Consider the following 23,352-nt stretch of genomic DNA (forward strand, 5'->3'; position numbering starts at 1 on the left):
GCCCTCTGCTTTGCATGCTTGCGTCTACTATTGCAGCGACCAGCAGTTCTGAGGCCTGAAGTGCCCGAATGTAACTGCTGCACCATTTAAGGTGGAACAGGAAAATGCGAACAAGAAACCTGGTGAATATCTGACTTCAGCTACGTACCACCAAAGAATTAGTGGTGGGTGATAATAAATAAATGCCCCCCTCTTTGAAGGCTTATGATCCCTAAATGTAACTAAAGCCCAGCAGTGAGGAGCTGAACTTTCCCCTCCTCTGTGGTCACTGCAGACGGGCAGGGTCGCCCACAGAGCAGCGCTAGTAGCTGTTAATGAAGTGATGCTCTGTTTATTTGAGGGTCCCATTTCATAGAGAAGATTTCAAACACTGCCCTGTAACTCGGGTCCAAGGGGTTAGGATGACACTCGAATACAAGGGATAGGGGTAAAAAGAAGAAATGGGACTGGGCCAGTGTTTCTATGCAAGTGAGGTCACACTGTCATGATAGATCGGCTGTAGTTATTTAATCATGCTAGTGTTGTCATGAAGGCTTTGGAAATGGTCAACTTCTCTTTAATAAACCTTCAACTACATAAATGCAAGAGGCCACCCAGGTGGTAGTTCAGTCTCTTGTCATCTCAAGGCTTGACTTCTGTAACTTGCTCTTGGCTGGTCTTCCTATACGGCCATCAGGCCTCTGTACTGGCACCCGGGTGGTGGAAAGAACTCCTACTGACTGTCCAAAGAGCAGAGTCTCTCAGGGTCTTCAAACGTAGACTGAAGACATGTCTCGTTATACAGCACTTAAATGAGCACTAATTTATTTGTGTAACTAGCAAAGATATTTCCCCTGAGCAACAGCAAAACACGTTTTTAAGTGGCTCTGGATAAGAGCGTCTGCTAAATGCTGTTAATGTAAAAGTAACTCAACTTTAAGTTGAATGTATCAGACTGTCTTAAATCTTCCCTGAACTCAAACCTAACTTTCAGCCCTAAACCAAAACTTCAACACGAAACTTAAATCCTAAACTTGACTTCAACCCAAAAACCTAAACCCTAACCTGACACTAACATTAAGGACGTTTGCCAGCATACCAGGACTGATTTTGGCCTCGTTTGGAGGAAGATCTCTTTATCGCTGGTTTGCTTTCAAACACAAGGATTTTATCCAAACCATGGATCAACTGCGCAATTCCTTACGTCACTTCTCTGTAAGTAGGTTTGCATCCGCTTGCTGCTTTTTATACGTTTTTTTGTGTACAAACATTCAAGCAGTGCAGTTTGTTTTTGACAATCCTTTCCTGCCATAATGAAACCAAACACTTTAAACCGAAGCAGTAATGTTACAAAATCAACCAATCAGGTAACCCCACATGCGGCGCCGGGAGTGGATAGCTTCCACATGCGCAGCAGGCTGCACAGGAGTTCGAAAGTACACTGGAAGCGAACCCCAGACCCCCAATTTCAGGATGACCAGCGATCGGTTCTCTGGACCACTCCTAGGCTCGAAAAACAGCTTTCACACTTGACCAAATGTGAATTCGCAGAGCAAGACGAGAAAACAGCTCGAGTGTAATAACACCTAAAATAAAGTGTGACTCTTAGTTGCCATTTCCAACCCATCTTGTTTTGATTAGCCACAAGGCAGTTCAGCTCAGTAGTCTAGTATTTTAAACTGGAAAGCCAATGGTATGTAGTGAGTCTCAGCCATGTTCACTACAATTTCTCATTAGGCTGAATAGTATTTGGCTAACGTTGTGTGAAGTGTGTCCAACCTAGCAACAGTTGCAAAGCAAGGACTCACTTGTTGGCAGTGCATGGACGGGTCAGTAAAAGGACCATTTTGAACAGTGAAGGCTTGCTGATATTTTAGCACCCTGATAGCCTTTACAGACATATTTGTGTGTAGAAATTGCATGTGTGTGCCTGTATTATAAGAGGCATGCATTATGCATAAGTACAAGCATAGACCTATTTGCTTAATGCTGATATGTTAGTCTATATGTGTATGTATGTGTATGTGTGTGTGTGTGCGTGTGTGTGTGCACATGATATTTCAGCTTCTGAATAGACCGCACCGATGGGCCAAACTTGCACCCATTACCTTGCAATAGCTTCCTTCTTTGATACATCAAAAAATATTAATCAAAACATCACAAAACATTACTCACATAATACATAACTCGACACAACTCAAATACTGTAAGACATCATCACTATATAGCAGACTTGCACTACGGTCTCATGATGTCTCTTCCTGCCACTTCTGTGAGTTCATTTTGCTGCAACGACAGCACAAATTGTGCTCTTGTCAGTTTTAACCCATTTGACCTCCAGGGTCAAGGGGCTGGACTGAGGTCATTCAAAGGGTAGGATTTAAGGGGAGGGATATGAGGGTAGCAGAATTTGTTGCAGGTAAAATCAAAAGGGTGACCAGCACCTCTTTGCTAACTGTGTACTGTTTATATCCCAGTCTTGCAAGCCAAAATCGCAAATGCTCTGGGATTGACTGGGATATTTTTTTTAAATCACGTACATTATGGTAAAGAAAGTAGTTCCAACATTTTCAGTTTTCCATAAGGAGCTGGTAACAAAACCTGCTGTCACCAGTATCCTCCCTTTCAACAACAGATGAGAGCAAACCCTCAGCTATGCTACCAATAGTCACAATTTTACTGTCTTAATCACCTGATTTCAATCTTACATGATCTTCTTTCCAATGTACCAGCAAATGGAATCCTTGGGTCCTCAAGGTTTGGGATGTCCTGAGATAGGCCTGTCTGTGTTAGGATGGACCTTGTTTTTCAGTGGTGGGGGTTTGTGCTTGCGTTTGCGTGTGGGCATAGTGGTAGTGTGTGCTGGATGATGGAAGAGGCTGGAGGGAAGTTCCTCACTATTGCTAAGTGGGAACCATTCAAGGGCACGAGGGATTGGGACTGGGGTTGCAATAGCTGACCCTGGGGTAGAAGAAAGGGCACTATTTGGAGTGGGTATTGGTGTTGGAGGGGGCATTGGTTTGCTGGCACAGCCAGCAGTTTCCGAATCTTTTATGATGTTCGAGACCGACGTAGGAGGACTGTTGTGGGCTGTTGAATCCACCATGCCTACATTTGCTTCTGCCTTGATGGCACTTTCTTCTACCTTGATGGGACCTAAATCCAGCTTCTGGTCCTTGTTAGAATTTTTTGTGACATGTGCTTCCATGTCAGAACTTGCTTGTGCTTTATGAGGACCCATGTCAATCCTTTGGGGATTTGCATCCTTTGGCAGAAAGTCTTGTTGAGGACATGGTGCCAGAGTATCTCCCTTGCGGGGGGCTTTATCAGTTTTGTGAGAACTTTTGTCATTTTTGCAAACCTTGTCAGAGGTTCGCCTTTCAGCTTTGTGGGGGCTTTTGTTCCTTTCTTTGTGAGACTGCCTGTGCCCTTTTGTCTGGGACCCCTTGTGTCCACTGCTGTGTTTCCTCTGTCCTGCAGAGTCCAGACTTCCACTGGTATGCCCCCGGCTCTTCCTTTGGACTTTCTCTAGCCGGCATTCGGTGCGATACAGTTCTTCCGTGGCTTGGGTAACCCTGTCCAGCTGCAGCAGCAAAGCATCAAAGGCTGGCAGGACCCTTCGAAGGGTTGCCTCAGCTTCTGCCCGTTCTCTCCAGGTTTGACCTCCTACCACCACCCCCAGGCCTAAACTGAGGCCCAACCCAAGCCCAGGAGCCTCAACCAGGCTGCAGGGGCTGCTGGACGCTGGGCGCCAGGAAGCCTCAGAACCGCAGTCCACACTGTCAGGGGTTGGGGGAGCCTCAGGTGTGTCCAGAGGAGGCAGGCACAAGGACTTACAATCGCTGGTGGATGAGGAGCGGGATGGCGGTAGCTCCATTCCCTCGAAGCGCACCTTGTGTCGGAACTGTGGAGGTAGGTGCAAAACACCAAATGGTCAGTTTATGTTGAATACAAAACAACTCTGGTTCTGGGCAGGTACTTCAATGGTTAGGGCTTTTTGAGAAGTAAACTTATCCAAGATGGATTTAATGGGAAAACTTTCAGATTCAAGTAGATAAAAATAATCAGATAAGTGAGGGTAAGAATTTATCCAAAACTAAGTGCATTCTGATCAACTCTTCCATCCACTTCCTCCACCTGTTTTTGGTGATCGTAATATTGTGTAGCCTTATTCCTGTCATAAGAAATATTCCACCTTCAGGGTCCTAAATTTGAACTGACGTCATGTAAAGAACAGCCAGTAGTAACTTGAAGCAAGCAGTTGTGGAAACCATATACACACCTCTTTAGTGCGACTGAGGCCCATCCACATCTTTAGACGTCGTAGGAACAGCTCCACCATCTCATAATCCTGCAGGTCCACTGCTGGCTGGTACAGCTCCGCCCTCACTCTGTGATAATTCCTTAGCAACACTGAGGTCACCAGCCACAGCAAGATAAGACGCAGCACTGCAAAGCTAATGTGAAACACGAAACAGGTAGCGGAGCAGGAGGAGGAGGAGCCTTCGCCAGGTCTCCAGGACAAGAGACCACGGCTTCCAGAGCCCAGCAATGACAGGCAGGTGGAGGTAACTGTTCCATAGCCTTCTAGGATGGAGTGGAAAAGCTAGAGAGAGGGAAAGTAAGGTTTTCAATATCAATACTTCTATTCAAATGGTTAATTAGGTGTTCTAAACACAATGACAGCAGAGGATAAAAAGCAGAAGAGTGGGTGTAAGCCACTGGAGGTAATAGCTTGACCTTGACTACTTAAGTAGACCTGTTCCCTTTGAGATGATGCAAGCTGCAGAGTGGTAATTCACATCAGGCACTTTAATGAGTCAGAGAGAAAATAGGACAATTTCTACACCATCTCAACTTGTGATTCAGAATGATCTACTTTATCTCCCCAAACTGTCACTTTAAGGGTTGTATATTCAACATTATAGCACACATTATTATAGCAGCAAACAAAAAAAAACTATTTTCTATGTAAAGACACAGTGGTGTAACGGCATCCTGAGCAGAGAATGAAGTTCCCTCTGTGTATGTGTGGAATCTGAGCTTCTCTGATCTTTTTTTCATGGCTGGGATGGCCACACATGCACGTTAGTCCCACCCTGTGGAAACGTCGGCCCTATTCACGTTTTGTTTTGCCCTCCACAGACAGTGACTGCCCACACAGCAAACGTGCACAATTTAAGGTGGAATGGGAAATTTTGATCAAGAAGCTGAGGCGCTGGAATGTAGTCTAGCTGCTGCACCTTTAAAGTTGGAACAGGAAAATTTGAACAAGAAGCTTCATTGACAGTTGAAATGCATGAAAACGGAAGAGGAGGTCGCTCCTGCTCGACAGTTGGGGAACATTAACTAATTTTTGCTTTTTCAAAGAATTGATTGGTCAGTGTTGTTTTGTCCTGTTTGCGAATGTTTGTGATAGCAGCTGGTTAGCATCACAGCTGCAAGTGTAGCGTCAGTTTGCTAACCCACAGCTTAGCTAACGTTAGTTACATTACTTGCTGTGTCGTTATTCACTCTAACATGACATCATGGCGACTGCTGGGCTCCAGCACCCCCCCGCGACCCTGACGGAGAAGCGGCTTAGAAAATGGATGGATGGATGGATGACATCATGGTGTTTGTGTGGACAAGGTTTGCGAAGGGTTTTAGGCCACAAAGATCTAAAAGGGCATGTTGGTCTCGGTATATTTGAGATCAAATATCAACTGTTGATATTTATTGTACAGCGTTTGTGTTATAATGCGCAGTATAGCACTTTTATTCTTAGAATTACCCCTAGTATTGTGTAATAGTGGTCCATGTCTCATGTAACAGTGCAAACCAGGCAAATACTACGTCAAATCTGTTGTACATATGAGGAATGAACATAACAAAAACTACTTTAACATGACTTTGGACTTTGAACTTTCATTCCATTCTGTCAATGGAATGAAAAGTGAAGTTTTAACACCTCTAAAAACTCTTCAAATCACACGAATATATACAGCTCTCCGAGTTGCTTGTGTTTGAAAACACTGTTGATGTTATATAACATACTGGGCCAAGGTAACTGTTCAATAGAGACTGAATTCAAACCTGCAGGACTTGATGCTAGTTGGATCAGTGTACTCTGGACTTTTGTTAATCTTGCGTCAATAGTTGTTGGTACCCTTGATAAAGTTGAGCATTTCATGTTGTGGAGAAAAGTATTTCATATAAATTAGAAACCAATCTTTATTTATTTAATTTTCAGTCAAATCATTGAAAAAGTATCATTTTCAGAAAATATTTCTAAGGAGATTAGAAATAAGATAATCCGCTTGCATAAGGAGGTTAAGACCAACCTGCAAGACCTTTCATTTTTGAGAGGGACAAATAAAAATCCAGACCTCAAAGTCACTGAATGTGTTTGTTTAGGATTACTTAATCACAAGGAAACACAAAATGCAAAGCAGTTTCTAAGACTGAACTTTGGAGGTGTGGAAAAACATCCCTGCAGATTTCTTTGAAAAACTGAAATTTGGTCGCCTGAAAAATTTTGTTACATTTAGTTGTTGAGGCTTCTGCTTTTGTATTTTTGTAATTATTTTATCTTAAAAAAAAACAAACAAAAAAAAAAGCTGGCCATAATTATCAGTGCCTCTGCATTAAGCATTTGTGCATCCATAACAGCCCTGGATCTTCACCTATAATGCTGGTGGGGGAACATCTGTAACTCAACCGGTTGTCATTACATTTACATACAAATCTATAAGAGACAAAATACAGTATTATGGTATTAATTTAAGTACATATAAAATACAGGGCATTGAGAACCTTCCTTCACACAGTTGTTGATCTTTACCTGCTCAGCTCTCAGGCTTTCACAGCAGATTCCACTCTGGTTTGGTTTCATTCGCAAATGTCAAAACGGACGTTATGAAAATGAGAAGGAAGACTAGTGAAATGCAGAGGAGTTTACAAGTTAGAATACAAAGCCTCCAGCTCTGAGAGCACATGTGCTTACCAGGTGTCCTGTGTGTGAGTAGGCCAGCAGCAGAACTAGCAGAGCCAATGCAGCACTGAGCAGCTCCCACACTGACCTCCTTAACGTCCGGCCAAACACTGCCCACTCCCGCAGAAACCGCAGCTGATGAGATGCCTAAAGAGAGAGAGAAGAAGGGTAGAGCCAAAAGGAGCATGAGAAGAAGTGGGAATAAGAGTAGAAGAAAAGGAAAAAGAAAGAAAAATAAGTTGAACTCATTTGATTCAGTTTTAGTTCTGCTGTTGTCATAATTATGAATAAATGCAGATACAGAGACACTCTAGTTGTCTAATATAATAGCAGTTCATTTCTATTTAATATACTCACTGTCTGCTATATTCAAACACTAAATACTGTAGTAATACTCGTTTCATTTTTAAGTTTTGGTTGGAGATAAAAGGATTAAACTGTGTTAAACTATACAATCAGGAATTTTATCTTGCTGGTATCTAGGCAGACACAGTCAAGCTCCCTCATTGGTCAGGACTTTTTCTATGTTTTGATTTACAGTAGGTGGGGCAATGTCGGGATAAAAAAATGTCAAGGTCTGGAAAAGGTCTGAAAAAAGTGTGAATCAGTCATGTTCCACTTCTATTTTCTAACCACCTCCAGTCTGCCTGCAGCGGTTTCCCTTGATTTTATCTTTTTAATTATTTTAGTTTCTTATTTTTTCCCCATTTATTTATTTTTTATTAATTATATTCTTATTCTTTTTTGATTTATGATTATTCTACAATTAATTTCAGTCATTTTAATTCATTTTAATTTCCTTTTATCGATCATATCCACCTTTTTATTTATATTTTGATTTGATTAACTTTCACATTGTCATTTGTTTTGTACTTGATACTGTTTTTCTGTAATTTTATTATTAATGTTTCATTGTTTTATTTTATGTTCTTTCACATTATCAATCCCTTTTTCCTGTATCAGCTCGGCAACACCATAAATGAGGGTCACCCTCAGTGTTCTTCGAGGTTCAATAAAGGTTGAGTGATTAATTGATTGAATATAAGCCACAGCCTCGTATTTGTCAGAATTCAGAAGAAATGGAAAACAGCAGCAGCTCTAAGACAGGTGTCTTTACTGAAAGAGTCACTGTAAAACTGAAAAGAATCCTACAGAGGAGCCAGAAATGTATCATAGAGGACTGTTTCCTCGTTTTTGATTGAACTGAAGGTCTAGTGCTTATGGTTTGCCACTGCAAACAATCTGTTAAACAGCTCTTTAGAAAGGCATGAGTCAACAGAACTAGTTATTTGAGTATATGGCTATTTCAACTCATCTTAGTGTTTATTTTCTTAAATGTTCATTCAGAACATGCAGTGTGTATTTAGGTGAGTAGTTATCAAAACACATGGTTATAGAGGAGGTTAAAAAATACAGTAAATTCCAAATGATTTTGAGATGTGTGGTGTACACCATGTTACGCTCTAGGCAGAGCTGTAAATGGAACTACCTAAAACAGTTCAACTGCTCGCCCGTAGTGTGTAGGTGATGCTTCTCACCTTCAGCACCAGCAGAAAGAGCAGAGTGGTGCTCAGCTGGGTCAGGACCTGGCTCTGCTGGGCCAGCGGGAAAAAGTCTGTGAAGGAATCCCGGTGCTGTAGGAATGAGGCCCACAGGCGGGCAGCGAGGGTGGAGCGACTGATATGGAGGGCGGAGACTGCAGTTGCCAGCAGCAGAGTGCACACTCCTGCCATGTTCCACACACGCAGGAAATAGCTCCACCCCTGCCGCCGCAAGGCCACGATCTCACGCACCAAGAAATAAACAGTCAAGATCATCAGGAGGAGCTAAGAGGGAGAAGACAGAGAGAAAGACATTATTTTCAAGCTTCATTTGTTTCACACAGTCAGTGTGTGAAATAGCTCCTGGTTTTTTGGGGAACCATGTTGGCTGACTACTCCTACTCTGGTGTTGGCTGGCTGCTAACTCACTTGCCATAGTAACGCTAATATTAGCAACAAAATGCTTGGATTAACAATTCTTTTGGAAATGCTGTTCTAGTTTGGTAGTGTGGTCTTCCACACATCAAGTGAGATCTTACACATCTCTCTTTTTCCATCAATCTCAAGTTTTCAGATTTACAAATATGTTATAATATGTTATTTAGCAGGCTAAATAATGACTTTTCCCTTAATTTGTGTCTATTGTTTCCTAATGGACAGCCTAACTTCAAGTACATTTTCAGGGAATTTTGATTTTGACATTCAGGGGATCCCGGACCCGCTATATTTTGCACCTTGAATTCAGTCCATCCAAATATTTCACGCAGCTTCTAACAAACTAGGGGACGTCATTTGATGAGAGAAAATGATAAAACATTAAGAATCAGTCATAGCAAATGATTAAAGAGGAGTGTGGTAACAGCAAACTAAACAATCAATCTACACCTGGTTATAACTGTCTGAGTTCCTTTAAGAAACACTGAGAGGTTATGATTGTCTGAATTACCGTGAGAAACAGTGAGAGGTTATAACTGTCTGAGCTACCCTGAGAAGTAGTAAAAAGTTTTACCTGTCTGAGTGACCGTGAGAAACAGTGAGAGGTTATAACTGTCTGAGTGACTGTGAGAAACAGTGAGAGGTTATAACCGAGTTACCTAAGAAACAGTGAAAGGTTATAACTGAGTTACCTAAGAAACAGTGAGAAGTTTTACCTGTCTGAATTACTGTGAGAAACAGTGAGAGGTTATAACTGTCTGAGTGACCGTGAGAACCAGTGAGAGGTTATAACTGTCTGAGTGACCGTGAGAAACGGTGAGAGGTTATAACTGTCTGTGTTACCGTGAGAACCAGTGAGAGGTTATAACTGTCTTGAGTGACCGTGAGAACCAGTGAGAGGTTATAACTGTCTGAGTGACCGTGAGAAACGGTGAGAGGTTATAACTGTCTGAGCTACCCTGAGAAGTAGTAAAAAGTTTTACCTGTCTGAGTGACCGTGAGAACCAGTGAGAGGTTATAACTGTCTGAGTGACCGTGAGAACCAGTGAGAGGTTATAACTGTCTGAGTGACCGCGAGAAACAGTGAGAGGTTATAACTGTCTGAGTGACCGTGAGAAACAGTGAGAGGTTATTACTGTCTGTGTTACCGTGAGAACCAGTGAGAGGTTATAACTGTCTGTGTTACTGTGAGAACCAGTGAGAGGTTATAACTGTCTGAGTGACCGTGAGAAACAGTGAGAGGTTACAACTGTCTGAGTGACCGTGAGAAACAGTGAGAGGTTATAACTGTTTGCGTTACCGTGAGAAACAGTGAGAGGTTATTACTGTCTGAGTGACCGTGAGAACCAGTGAGAGGTTATAACTGTCTGAGTGACCGTGAGAACCAGTGAGAGGTTATAACTGTCTGAGTGACCGTGAGAAACAGTGAGAGGTTATAACTGTTTGCGTTACCGTGAGAAACAGTGAGAGGTTATTACTGTCTGAGTGACCGTGAGAAACAGTGAGAGGTTATAACTGTCTGAGTGACCGTGAGAAACAGTGAGAGGTTATAACTGTCTGAGTGACCGCGAGAAACGGTGAGAGGTTATAACTGTCTGAGTGACCGTGAGAAACGGTGAGAGGTTATAACTGTTTGAGTGACCGTGAGAAACAGTGAGAGGTTATAACTGTTTGCGTTACCGTGAGAAACAGTGAGAGGTTATTACTGTCTGTGTTACCGTGAGAACCAGTGAGAGGTTATTACTGTCTGAGTGACCGTGAGAAACAGTGAGAGGTTACAACTGTCTGAGTGACCGTGAGAAACAGTGAGAGGTTATAACTGTCTGAGTGACCGCGAGAAACAGTGAGAGGTTATAACTGTCTGAGTGACCGCGAGAAACAGTGAGAGGTTATAACTGTCTGAGTGACCGCGAGAAACAGTGAGAGGTTATAACTGTCTGAGTGACCGTGAGAAACGGTGAGAGGTTATAACTGTCTGAGTGACCGTGAGAAACGGTGAGAGGTTATAACTGTCTGTGTTACCGTGAGAACCAGTGAGAGTTTATAACTGTCTTGAGTGACCGTGAGAAACAGTGAGAGGTTACAACTGTCTGAGTGACCGTGAGAAACAGTGAGAGGTTACAACTGTCTGAGTGACCGCGAGAAACAGTGAGAGGTTATAACTGTCTGAGTGACCGTGAGAAACAGTGAGAGGTTATAACTGTCTGAGTGACCGTGAGAAACAGTGAGAGGTTATAACTGTTTGCGTGACCGCGAGAAACAGTGAGAGGTTATAACTGTCTGAGTGACCGTGAGAAACAGTGAGAGGTTATAACTGTCTGAGTGACCGTGAGAAACAGTGAGAGGTTATAACTGTCTGAGTGACCGTGCGAAACAGTGAGAGGTTATAACTGTCTGAGTGACCGTGAGAAACAGTGAGAGGTTATAACTGTCTGAGTGACCGTGCGAAACAGTGAGAGGTTATAACTGTCTGAGTGACCGTGAGAAACAGTGAGAGGTTATAACTGTCTGAGTGACCGTGAGAAACAGTGAGAGGTTATAACTGTTTACGTTACCGTGAGAAACAGTGACAGATCCAGGCCGTGGCTGAGCACGTGCAGGCTGCAGGTTTTCAGGTCCAGGCTGGACTGAGCGCGCTCAGAGACAGGGAACTCCAGCAGTAAAGAGAAGACAGCCAGCAGGTCTACGTTTGTGTTATAGAGAGAAAACTCAACAAACAGAGCTCTCGTCCTGTAAACACACAGAGTCAGAGGGAAGTAGGACCAATTAATCACTCATCACACATCAGTGGAATTTCGGCTGCTTTCAGAATGCACCCAGTGCGTCACTGTGAATATTACTGATCACGAGCATTACACAGCCTCAGTGATGCATCTCATTTGCTCTTTAATTCTGAAGAACATTCTTCTAAAAGCTTTTTACACTTCATGCACTTAAGTACAGAAGAAACTGTTAACTGTATCTCGGAATGAGAGCAGCTTTCCTGATAGTGTTCATGTTATTATCTTCCAGCACTGAGATCAATACAGTGCGCTCAGTGAACCAGTCACCTCTGTAACAGCGTCTCAAACCTCCAGCACTCTCTCTCCTTTCCTCTTTCTGTCCTTTTTTCTCCTTTTCCTCTTTCCTTTTCTTTTTCTTTTCCATTCTCCTTTTCTCTGTCTGTCTCTCTCCTCTTCCTCTCACACTTTATCTCTCTCTCTTCCTGTTCTCTCTCTCCCTCCTGCGGGATACTCACAGTGGATCCAGCCACTGGTGTGTGTCGATTTGCTTTATGAGGGTTCTAGATTCTTCCAACGTTCTGCTGATCTCCTGCACGAATCCTCCACTGTCGTACACAGATGCCTGACCCCAATGCCACACTCTACAAAACAAACATCAGCAGTTAAACACTTCCGCTAAAAAGCAGGGTTACTGTTTATTTGCTGATTGCTGACATATTGGGGGAAAAACATAAAATGTGGCCTGTGCAAAAAAAAAAAAGTGACAATTTTGACAATGTTTTATTTTTTCCCCCCAAAATGTTAAACTCAGCAAATAAACAGAAACTGTACAGAAATAAATGCTGAAAAAGTATTACTGCAGTTGTATGAAGTCTGAACATCCCTGGTCCAATTCCATCATTTGACCAGAGGTGCACAAACTTCTGCACACGACTGTAGCTTTATTTGGATTGTTACGTTTAAAATTTCAAAGTAAAATTTGGCCATTAGAAGTTTACAACCCAAAAAATGAGTGCATACTTTACAATAAATATTATGATATACTATAATAACACTATAATAGTATAATTACTATTTACTACATAATTAATATATGGTTATATATATTTATAGTTATATAATCACTAAACATACTAAATTACTACCATGCTTATTGAATCTGAAGCCTCACGATGCATTTTTACAGCCCTAATATTTAGTCTTATGGTGGATGTGTGCACCTGTTACTGTGAGTGTGACTGAGTGTGTTTGCCCTCACCCGTTTCTCGGAGACACACTGCGACTCCAGTTCAGAGCGAGGGCAGACGCTGACTCCACCCACGCACCTGAGCCACACCCAAACCAGGACGACGCAGGGAATCTGCCATTAGTGGGGCAGACTGACAGAGAGAGGGAGGCAGCGGTCAATAGTCATGTGATGTCACACAAATAAAGGTACAACATATTCATATGCATCTGTTTATGAGCAGAACTCAATTTTACTTTCTAAGGCTGGTCACATACAGACTGTGAGAGTTTTCTTGGTCTTTGCTTCTGTTGACAATTCCTAATCATAGTTCTTGATCTGCCCAACCATTTGTAAGAACATTTTATTGTTTTTTAAATGCTGCAGGAAAACAACACAACATAACTGGCCAGTGTGTCCAAACTTTTGCATGAAACTGTTTAAATAAATAAAATAAATACCGGGAGATTCACTCGAAAGAGGCCCCGAATATTCTGTTGTAACTCCTGTTAGGATGAAGTACTCCGAACCAAAAAAATATACACTACATACCTTGACGTATGTGTAATGTGTGTAATGAATTGCATTACATGCGATGCTGAATGAGATCTCCGTGTTCTGCCAGGCACATGAAGGGGTACGGGGGTCTGCACCCAGAAGTTGCAAACGGATGTTAAATGTTGTGGTGGCTGTCTGGCACTTACCTCATTGCTCCAATGCAGGGGCATCCCAGCTTGTTCGAAGCTCCTTTTACTGAGGAGCACATTGCACAGTGTTTCACTCAGATTCCTTTGTTCTAGCAAGAGTTATTAAAGAATATTCGGGGCCTCTTTCGAGTGAATCTCCCTATATTGGGGCAGTCGTGGGCTGGAGGTTAGGGATCCAGCCTCATGACCGGAAGGTCGCAGGTTCGATCCCCAGAGCCGACAGCACATGATTGAGGTGTCCTTGAGCAAGACGCCTAACCCCCAACTGCTCCCTGGGCGCTGCGGATGGGGCTGCCCACAATAGATTAATCTAATCTTAATCTATTTTATCAAAGAAAAGTGCCAACAAGATCAACAGATCTGTAAAAGAATCAGCTCAAAAGTACTTGGAAATCTGTTAATTGTTAATTCAAATCTTGATCTGTTTTTTACAATTAGATTTAAACTTACTTATACATTCATGAAACAAGTTTGAATAAACCAAAACTAAGCAAAGTTTTTCCTTAAAACCCAAGTATCAACTCCAACTCCATTAACTTTCTTCACATTCCAAACCAAAATCCTGAAAGTCTTTCTTTTCCATTGTCATCCATGTCCCTCGTTCTATCGTTACTTCTTTCTTTTCTTCTATTAGTGTCACCTGGTTGTGATCTGATCTGTCGGAGGCGGGGCTTCCCCAGCAGCATGCTGCCCGTCTCCTCCATGAGGGCGGGGCCGTCCAGTAACTGCGGCAGCAGGGAATCAGAGAGCCACTCCCATACTGCCTCACGCCTAGACACAAGATCAGATCAGAGACAGGGGTCAGAGTGTGCAGGTATCTGTGGGATAAAACATTAATAATACATACATGTATTTATAATAACATTAATACAATAAATAATGGTTTCAAGTCAATGTGTATAAATATTTGAAAACCTCTCCTCAAGCAGGCACAGTGTTACTTGTAGTTATCATCCAGTGCCTGGTTTAACTAATTAAAACTTCATTATGGTAAATCAGGTGTGCCACATAGTCTTGAGCAGCCATCCTGAATATTGTAGAGTTCTGCAATTATTTCAATGAGCTAGGAGGAATAAATCAATAAATCCAACCACTGTGCTATGACAATCGTTACCTGCTGATGTTGCTGAAGCGCTGTGTCTGTAGGTAGCTCCCCAGCTGAGTGTGCAGTCTCAGTCTGTGAGCGTCTTTGGCCGAGTCGGTGTAGTTCAGAAGCAGGACCACCAGCAGGAACAGCATGTAGACCAGGAAACCCTGCAGACATAACAAAAAGACATCTACTAGTACAAGATCCACCACGGAAACAATGCATTCAATGATGAACATCATCTACTACAAGATCCATCACTGAAACACTGCATTCGATGAACATCATCTACTACCACAAGATCCACCACTGAAACACTGCATTCGATGAACATCATCTACTACCACAAGATCCACCACTGAAACACTGCATTCGATGAACATCATCTATTACCACAAGATCCACCACTGAAACACTGCATTCGATGAACATCATCTACTACCACAAGATCCACCACTGAAACACTGCATTCGATGAACATCATCTATTACCACAAGATCCACCACTGAAACACTGCATTCGATGAAATATTCCATTATCAAAACACATTTTACTCCTTCATTGCGATTTCTACCAAATTGTCATATACAAGCTCTCATGAATACGGTCTTCTGTTAAAGTGGTGGTAAAAGCAACCTGGCAAGTTTCAATTAAGTACAATAACTTAGTATTCATTCATCAGTCCATTTTCCCATCCATTCAACCATCCTTTTTTATTATATACATATCATCCATTCATTCACTCATCCACACATCTATTTCTCCATCCACCCAGAAATCCATGTTTTTCTAACCATCCATCCATTCACTGAACCATCTACCCACCCATCCATTTGACTGACTCACCCTCCCATTAATCCAGCCATAAAACATTTTTCCATTCACTCATCCATCTATTCATCCTTCCCTTTCACTCTACTTTCTATCCATCCATACATACACACGTTTCTCCCTCAGACTGCTCACCTATTCCTCCACACATTCATCCATCTATTTGCCCTACCATTTCATCAACTATAAACAATATAATATATATAAACTATAAACTATAAAGCAAAGGCCCTAAAACTGAACCCTGAGGGACTCCACAAGAAAGGCCAAATCTTCGCAACACTTACCCACTGGACCATACAAAGGATTTAAACCAATGAGAGAGCCTGTAAACAATAATCAGTGTACAGTAACTGTATAAACTGCATAGTAACAAGTAACTTATTGGATGTCAGCACATTAAGACATTGTGATTTTCTGTTCATATTGATTTTAAGGACCCATGACCCTGGCTAGAAAGTACTGATAAAAAAAAACAATAACGAAATACAAAAGATAAACAAAATATCCAAATAAACAAAACTCCTGACCAATGAATTACCACTGAAAACTAACAAGCTGTCCAATCCTTCCACTTACAGGTCACTAAAGCAAAAAAAACCAAAAAAAACTGCAGCATCATCTCAACTGAGTCTCATTACTTTCTCATTTCCCTACTCCCATCACTCAGACATGCACTGCTGTCTTCCACAACTGCTAAGCTCTTCATTTTTCTCCTCCTTTTGTTCCTCTACCCACTCTGTAGCTACATGTGGGACAGCCGAATAATTGAACAGATGGGATGTGCTCTGAGAGTGTGTCTGAGAAAAGCTTTGAGTGAAGAGTAATTTTCAAATCAGCAGGTGATTTTACACTGTAACCTCAGACAGCTCCCATCCCAAAACAGTGTTCACAAGATCAGCGAACAAACTAGAATCTAGGCTGCTATTTTAAACAGTGAGGGCTGCTTATGGTGCAGAATGCAGAAATGACAGAAATGCTCCTCTGTGAAGATTCTTCCAGCGATTGTGTGTTTATGAACTGAATGTGACGCAAATAAACAACGTGAAAATGTAAAATATTTGTCATAATATCTATGACAAAGATCCTTGTCAAAAAACAGGCACTGCCTCAATCAGGAGCTGAATGTCTGAGAGCTTTCACTCACAGCTCTGACCTCAATACATCAGCTTGATTTTAGAGAGTACAAACTGGTTGAAGGTCTTCAGCTGCTAATAAGATATCCTTTGCTCCACATAGAAGTGACACTGGGCTACTCACAATTTTAGTAAACAAAGCGGCATGAAGAGCTTCATCGCTGCATTCAGAAGTTGAAACTCAGAGTGCTTCCACATGGAACTTGAGTGAGATCCCATTCTTAACCCATAGGGTTTAATATGATGTCATATAACAGCTTCAACTCTTCTGGGAAGGCTTTCCACACGGTTTACGAGTGTGTTTATGGGAATTTTTGACCGTTCTTCCAGAAGCGCATTTGTGAGGTCAGACACTGATGTTGGACGAGAAGGCCTGGCTCACAGTCTCCGCTCTAATTCATCCCAAAGGTGTTCTATGGGGTTGAGATGCAGGCCACTCAAGTTCTTCCAAACCAAAGTCGCTCATCCATGTCTTTATGGACCTGCTTTGTGCACTGATGCACAGTCATGTTGGAACAGGAAGGGGCCGTCCCCAAACTGTTCCCACAAAGTTGGGAGCATGAAATTGTCCAAAATCTCTTGGTGCTGAAGCATTAAGAGCTCCTTTCACTGGAACTAAGGGGCCGAGCCCAACTTCTGAAAACAACCCCACACCATAATCCCCCCTCCACCAAACTTTACACTTGGCCCAATGCAGTCAGATAAGTACCGTCTCCTGGCAACTGCCAAACCCAGACTCATCCATTGGATTGCCAGATGGAGAAGTGTGAATCATCACTCCAGAGAACACGTCTCCACTGCTCTAGAGTCCAGTGGCGGCGCTTTACACCACTGCATTCAACGCTTTGCATTGCGCTTGGTGATGTAAGGCTTGGATGCAGCCGCTCGGCCATGGAAACTCATTCCATGAAGCTCTCTACTCTGTTCTTGAGCTGATTTGAAGGCCATATGAAGTTTGGAGGTCTGTAGCGACTGACTCAGCAGAGAGTTGGTGACCTCTGCGCACTATGCCCCTCAGCATCCGCTGACCACACTCATTTTACGTGGCCGACCACTTCATGACTGAGTTGCTGTCGTTCCCAATCGCTTCCACCTTGTTATAATCCCACTGACAGTTGACTGTGGAATATTTAGTAGTGAGGAAGTTTCACGACTGGACTTGCACAGGTGGCGTCCGATCACGGCACCACGCTGGAATTCACTGAACTCCTGAGAGCGACCCATTCTTTCACTAATGTCTATAGAAGCAGTCTGCAGGCCTAGGGGCTCGGCTTTATACACCTGTGGCCATGGAAGTGATTGGAACACCTGAATTCAATGATTTGGATGGGTGAGTGAATACTTTTGGAAATATAGTGTAGATGTTCATGCTTATTTCAACATGAAAACACATGAAAGCATGTTACACCAGCATGGATGTGTAATCAGAGAGACTGGCCTGCAGTCTAGTCTCCCATAAAACAAGTGGAGCATTATGAAGCACAAAAAAGGCAAAGAAGCCTCCATACAGCTGTGAATACCTGAAGAACGGCAAAAAAAGTTTTGCTTCCAAAACTGAATCAATTGTTGTCTTTAGTCCCCCAACAATTATTAAGTAGATGATGTGTTGCATCGGATTTGTAATGAATACTGTTCGTACTGTCAAACATTTCACATACTGTTCCAATTTCTTTGGACTTGAGGTTTGTGGATGTGGTTGTGAAAGAGTGATGTGTACCTTAAGCATACTGTGCAGCAGGTGGATTTTGCGGGCTTCCTCTCTAGCCTGGTTCAGAGCGAAGCCCTGCGGTGGTCTCACTCTCGGAACTCGCTGGACCACTCGCTCCACTCGCGGGCAATCCACCAACACATCGCCTTCCTCTGGCCTCAAACGGCCCACCAACAGCCCAAAATACACACCCTCCAGCAGCACCTACACACAGATTCACAAAGGTCCAGAGCATTAGTGTGCTGTCTAAGGGTAGTTTCAGGCACCTAAGAGCATCGATCAGATGGTGGTGATTCAATTTCATGCATTTTGGAACATTGTAATCAAATAAAATGAATAGAATTGTAACATTTTATTATATTTTACAATATTATTCAACACAGTATAAATTATAAGGTTACTTATGTACTAAATCAAATTCTCAAACATTAAAAAACATTGGTGTACAGTTTGTCTATATTCCACTACTATGTAAAACAGTTCCTCTAGTCGTGTGTGTGTGTGTGTGTGTGTGTGTGCACCTTCAAAGGCTCCAGTATACAGAATGACATCAGGAAGCTGCTGATGCAGGAGATCAACCACATCAGAGCCACGCCCTCATTGAAGCTCCGCCCCAGCCAGATGGACAGGCTGCTGGACAGGATTAACCCCACCCAGCTGCCCCAGAAAGCAGCCAATCCACACAAAGGAGGAAACGGCCTCGGCTTACACACATCGGTCACTACTGAGAGAGCGAGAGCGAGAGCGAGAGCGAGAGCGAGAGAGAGAGCGAGAGAGAGAGAGAGATTGAGGAGCACTCATAATACGATGCCTTATTTTCTTAATTTCAATAATATATTGCTGTTGTCGAAACAAAACCTCGTACCTCCAAAACGACAGCTTTACAGGAGAAGCAAAAAACACTGTCCTTTTAATGTAAGTCAACAGAACTAGATGTCTTTCCAAGTGATTCTGAGCCATTTGCTTTGATCCAATCATCATGAAATTTAAATACAATGTAAAGAGCAACTAAATGACTAGTGGGATAGGATTAGACTGACATGGGGAGGTCTGTAATGTCTGTAATGACCGATTCCCACAGGATAAGGAATCGTGCTATAAATTATAGAGAAGGAGGTGCCCACTCAGTTTACACACAGCCGTCACACCCAAGAAAAAGTTCCATATGCAATACATTCAGCTGCTCACATATGGCCAAATATTCAATAGCACAGCTGTAAGTGAATGCAGTCCGGTGCGCTCATTAGCATTTAGTTGAGAAGTCAACAGTCAACACTGCTGCAAAAAACATTTTTCTCTTATTTTACCTGCTGTGATGTTCAGAGCTGAACCCATGTAGTACCATTTGGGCCCCAAAATAAAAGAAAATGATTCTTCTAGAGCCCACACACATAAGGGAAAAAAGCAAGGATATGATGGAATTTATACAGGATTATTTCTTACATTTTATGGCACAGGATTAATATAATATTTTTTTGTTTTACAGCACGGGATTAATAATATGGGGTTATTACGGTTTGTTTTATACCAAGGGATTAATATAATCTGGATTTAGTTTTATGATCTGCTGTATAGCACATGATTACTATAACCTGAAGTTATTCTTACAGCTTATTTTATAGTATGAGTTTTCTATAATCTGGGATAATTTTGCAGTTTGTTTTTTATCATGGGATTAATATAACCAGGGATTATTTCTACAGTTTGTTTCACAATATGAGATTAATATCTGGGATTATTTCTACAGTTTGTTTCACAATATGAGATTAATATCTGGGATTATTTCTGCAGTTTGTTTCACAATATGAGATTAATATCTGGGATTATTTCTGCAGGTTGTGTTTTTATCATGGGATTAGTATAATTTGGGTTTATTACATTACTCTGCTGTATGTAGATGTAGTCGCCTGCGTGTATGTGTACCTGTGCGTGAGGTGAATGCGGTTTTAGGTGGATCTCTGCGCAGAGCTGCAGGGGGAACAGGCTCGCTCATCTTCTGCAGCAGAATCACCTCCGTCTTATCGCCAAAGATACTGGACCTGCAACACCAAATACAGATTACAAACTGCATACAGAGCAGGGAGAGAGGAGGCGAGGCGAGGTGAGGACAGCAGAGAAAGAGACGGAAGCGTGAGAGATTAAATTATGGAGAAGTGATGACACTCACAGGTCGCCCATGTCACTGTCTGTCTGGGAGAGCAGCTGACCATCCGCCAGGATCCGTTTGATTAGATCCTCATCTGTGAGTCGCATCAAGTAACCAACCAGAAAACACAAACAAATATTTAACTGTTCGTTCAGTTTGTAAACAATGAGTGTGTTTACAAGCACGTTATAATCTGATAACTACAGAAAATCAGATTTTGTCAGTAATCTGATGTTTAGTTGTCTGGCCTGCCAGAGTTTCTGTTTCACTCTCTTAACACTTCTGTAATCAATCTGTTAACAGAATCAACTGCCTGTGTGTCTTTTTGCTGAGCTGAACAGCTGCCCATCCTGTGTGTCTGATGCTGTTGCTTCATCTGCCCTGATCAGGTGCCCACTGCTCATCAGCTTTCTGGACCTACTGACAACCATGGAGCTTCCTGCTGTACAATGGTATGAAAACCTCACCAGCATGAACTGACCCTCCTGATGATGCTGCTATATTTAAATCATAGACGTTGCTACTCCTGCTTTTTCTGTATGTTATACTAATGATCAGATCTCATTCTCAGCTGTCATTGTTTGTTATCTGGAGTTGACTAATGAAGGTTTTCGAGTGTTGGATCCTCTCAAGGTTTCTTCCTCTTGCTCTTTTCTCCTTGCCACTTTCGCTCATGAAGCCTCGCACCGGATTTTTCCAGCTGACAGTACATGACTGATGTGCCCTTGAGCAAGACACCAAATCCCCAACTGTTCCCTGGGTGCTGTGGGAAGGGCTGCCCACCACTCCAGGCAAGTGTGCTCACTGCCCCCTTATGTGTGTGTTCACTAGTGTGTATGTGGTGTTTCACTGCACGGATGGGTTAAAATGTGGAGGTGAAATTTCCCCGTTGTGGGACTAATAAGGGTCACTTGACTAAAGAATCTTTGTCTTGACTTGAATTCTCAGCTCTACCTGAAGAGGTGAAGTATTTGTTCCTGTGATCGTGTCCCCCCACAGTCTCCTCCTCCTCGGGGTTAAAGGTCATGTCCACTCCGAGGTGTCGGCTGCCCTGACCTCTTTTCAGCCGAGGTGGAAACCCTGCCGTCATTTCCACTGACGGCTCAGTCAGCACATCCGGCCAGTCGGCATCCGACCACCTGTGTAGAGACACGGCAAGAAACAGAGGATGGAGAGAAAAGAAGTAGAACAAGAGAGAGGATGTATGCATCCGAATTGACTGATTAACTGTTTACTTTAATTAACTGTTACACACGCATATATATAATAAATATATATATAACGATTATAATGTCAGTCCTTCTTTCTTTCATCAGCACTAATACCGGTCAATCACCACAGCTGTCAACATGGAAACAAAAGGCTCACCTTTTAGAGGAGGGAGTAGGCAAGTCAATGTTGGTCTCCTCTGAGTACGTCTACAAGAAAGAAAGAAAGAAGTAAAAAAGTCAGAAAAAAGAAAGCAAGAAAGAAATAAAGAAAAGAAAGAGAAAAAGGAAAGCAAAAAGTAAAAGAAAGTAAGAAAGAGAAGAAAAAAAGTAAACAAGTCAGAAAAGAAAGACAGAAGAAAGAAAAGACAAGAAAATAAATAATAAAAAAGGTTTCAGTTTATTATTTTATAATATTATAATTTCGAGGTGTTTCACTGATAATCATCTGCATTCAGTCAGTAATGAAATCGGATCCTCGGTGCTTTTTTCTCTCTTTTCTTATGATGGTACGATCCTGGCTGGAGGTTCTGATCTCACAGTACCTCAGTGGGGATTCCGTTGAAGATGAGGAAGGAGCTTCCGGTCATTGAGTTGTCCAGAAAGTCATCGATTTCCAAAGACTCTTGATCTACCTGTGGAGGCAGCTGTTCTACTGACACCTGACACACACACACACACACACACACACACACACACACACACACACACACACACACACATTACATATGGAACACATGTACCGTACATGTAATGATATGATATGATATATATATATATATACACACTTCTGAGTTATATCACATATAGACACTTCCTTACATATAACATATATAGTATATATTACTACTCGAAGACACACACACACACCCACCCACACACCCACCCACACACTGATCAGGCATAACATTCTGACCATCTCCTTGTTTCTACACTCATCGTCTATTTTATCTTAGTCTTTAAACACCTCAGTGTCACTGCTGGACTGAGAACAGTCCACCAACCAAAAACATCCAGCCAACAGTGTCCTGTCGTCCCGCGCCCATCCACTGATGAAGGAACAGAGGATGACCAACACAAACCGTATAGCAGCGGATGAGCTATTGTCGAGAAACCCGACTGGCAGTGTCTGTATTAAAAGCCAGGTTAGGTCATGAGTCGCAACCCAAAGGCTAACAAGAGCCATTCTGTCTGTTCAACAAAAATCAAACCATCTTCGGAGCCACAACAATTAATGTCCAATATGTCTCTGTATGTGCGAATGTCCTAGTATAGGCTTAAAAACATAAACGAAAACATAGACATACTTTGCTGGGCTTTAAGCTTCAGCTATAGCCGCTTTCCTCCCCTCAAAAATAGAACAATTTCTCATACAATGTCTCTCAACATTCGACCGTTTCACAAGGATGAAGACGCTTCTCATTTGCCAGGGGCTTTTTTTGTTTTTATTCTCTTTGGAATTCTCCCGTTCCACCTTAAATGATGCCTGAGGCACCGAATGTAACTGCGGCACCATTTAAGGAGGAATGAGAAGCTGACATCTTCACAACTTTTCAGTGTTTGACAGTCTCTCGTTGCAGATGTAACGCAGCAGGAAACCACCTGCGCTGCTTATGAATGCAAATCAGTCCATTTGTCTCCAAATGTTCGTCT

At 42.3% G+C, this 23,352-nt stretch overlaps 1 protein-coding gene and 1 long non-coding RNA gene across 4 annotated transcripts in view; one reads left to right on the forward strand and one right to left on the reverse strand.

The window, feature by feature from the left end:
* Positions 1-242: 242 nt before the first annotated feature.
* Positions 243-23,352, reverse strand: part of pkd1a (polycystic kidney disease 1a) — a 181,800-nt gene continuing 158,690 nt past the window's right edge. For 2 of the 3 annotated variants that reach the window (XM_017723917.2, XM_017723916.2), the window contains 16 exons: positions 22,245-22,361; positions 21,860-21,909; positions 21,446-21,630; positions 20,513-20,585; positions 20,269-20,384; positions 18,867-19,069; positions 18,355-18,549; positions 14,698-14,837; positions 14,224-14,354; positions 12,910-13,030; positions 12,167-12,292; positions 11,484-11,658; positions 8,491-8,778; positions 6,965-7,099; positions 4,262-4,585; positions 243-3,883 (listed from right to left, as the gene is read on the reverse strand). In XM_017723917.2, coding sequence (XP_017579406.2) covers positions 2,732-3,883; positions 4,262-4,585; positions 6,965-7,099; positions 8,491-8,778; positions 11,484-11,658; positions 12,167-12,292; positions 12,910-13,030; positions 14,224-14,354; positions 14,698-14,837; positions 18,355-18,549; positions 18,867-19,069; positions 20,269-20,384; positions 20,513-20,585; positions 21,446-21,630; positions 21,860-21,909; positions 22,245-22,361 — 3,531 coding nt within the window. In that variant the 3' untranslated portion in view covers positions 243-2,731. The remainder of the gene's footprint in view (positions 3,884-4,261; positions 4,586-6,964; positions 7,100-8,490; positions 8,779-11,483; positions 11,659-12,166; positions 12,293-12,909; positions 13,031-14,223; positions 14,355-14,697; positions 14,838-18,354; positions 18,550-18,866; positions 19,070-20,268; positions 20,385-20,512; positions 20,586-21,445; positions 21,631-21,859; positions 21,910-22,244; positions 22,362-23,352) is intronic. The other variant, XM_037543202.1, reaches the window with a different exon arrangement.
* Positions 20,387-21,282, forward strand: LOC119264617. The gene is made up of 3 exons (XR_005131153.1): positions 20,387-20,587; positions 20,881-20,943; positions 21,171-21,282. It is a non-coding gene; the product is annotated as an uncharacterized LOC119264617 (long non-coding RNA).

The sequence above is a fragment of the Pygocentrus nattereri genome, chromosome 12 (genome assembly GCF_015220715.1).
Source record: "Pygocentrus nattereri isolate fPygNat1 chromosome 12, fPygNat1.pri, whole genome shotgun sequence".
NCBI lineage: Eukaryota > Metazoa > Chordata > Actinopteri > Characiformes > Serrasalmidae > Pygocentrus > Pygocentrus nattereri.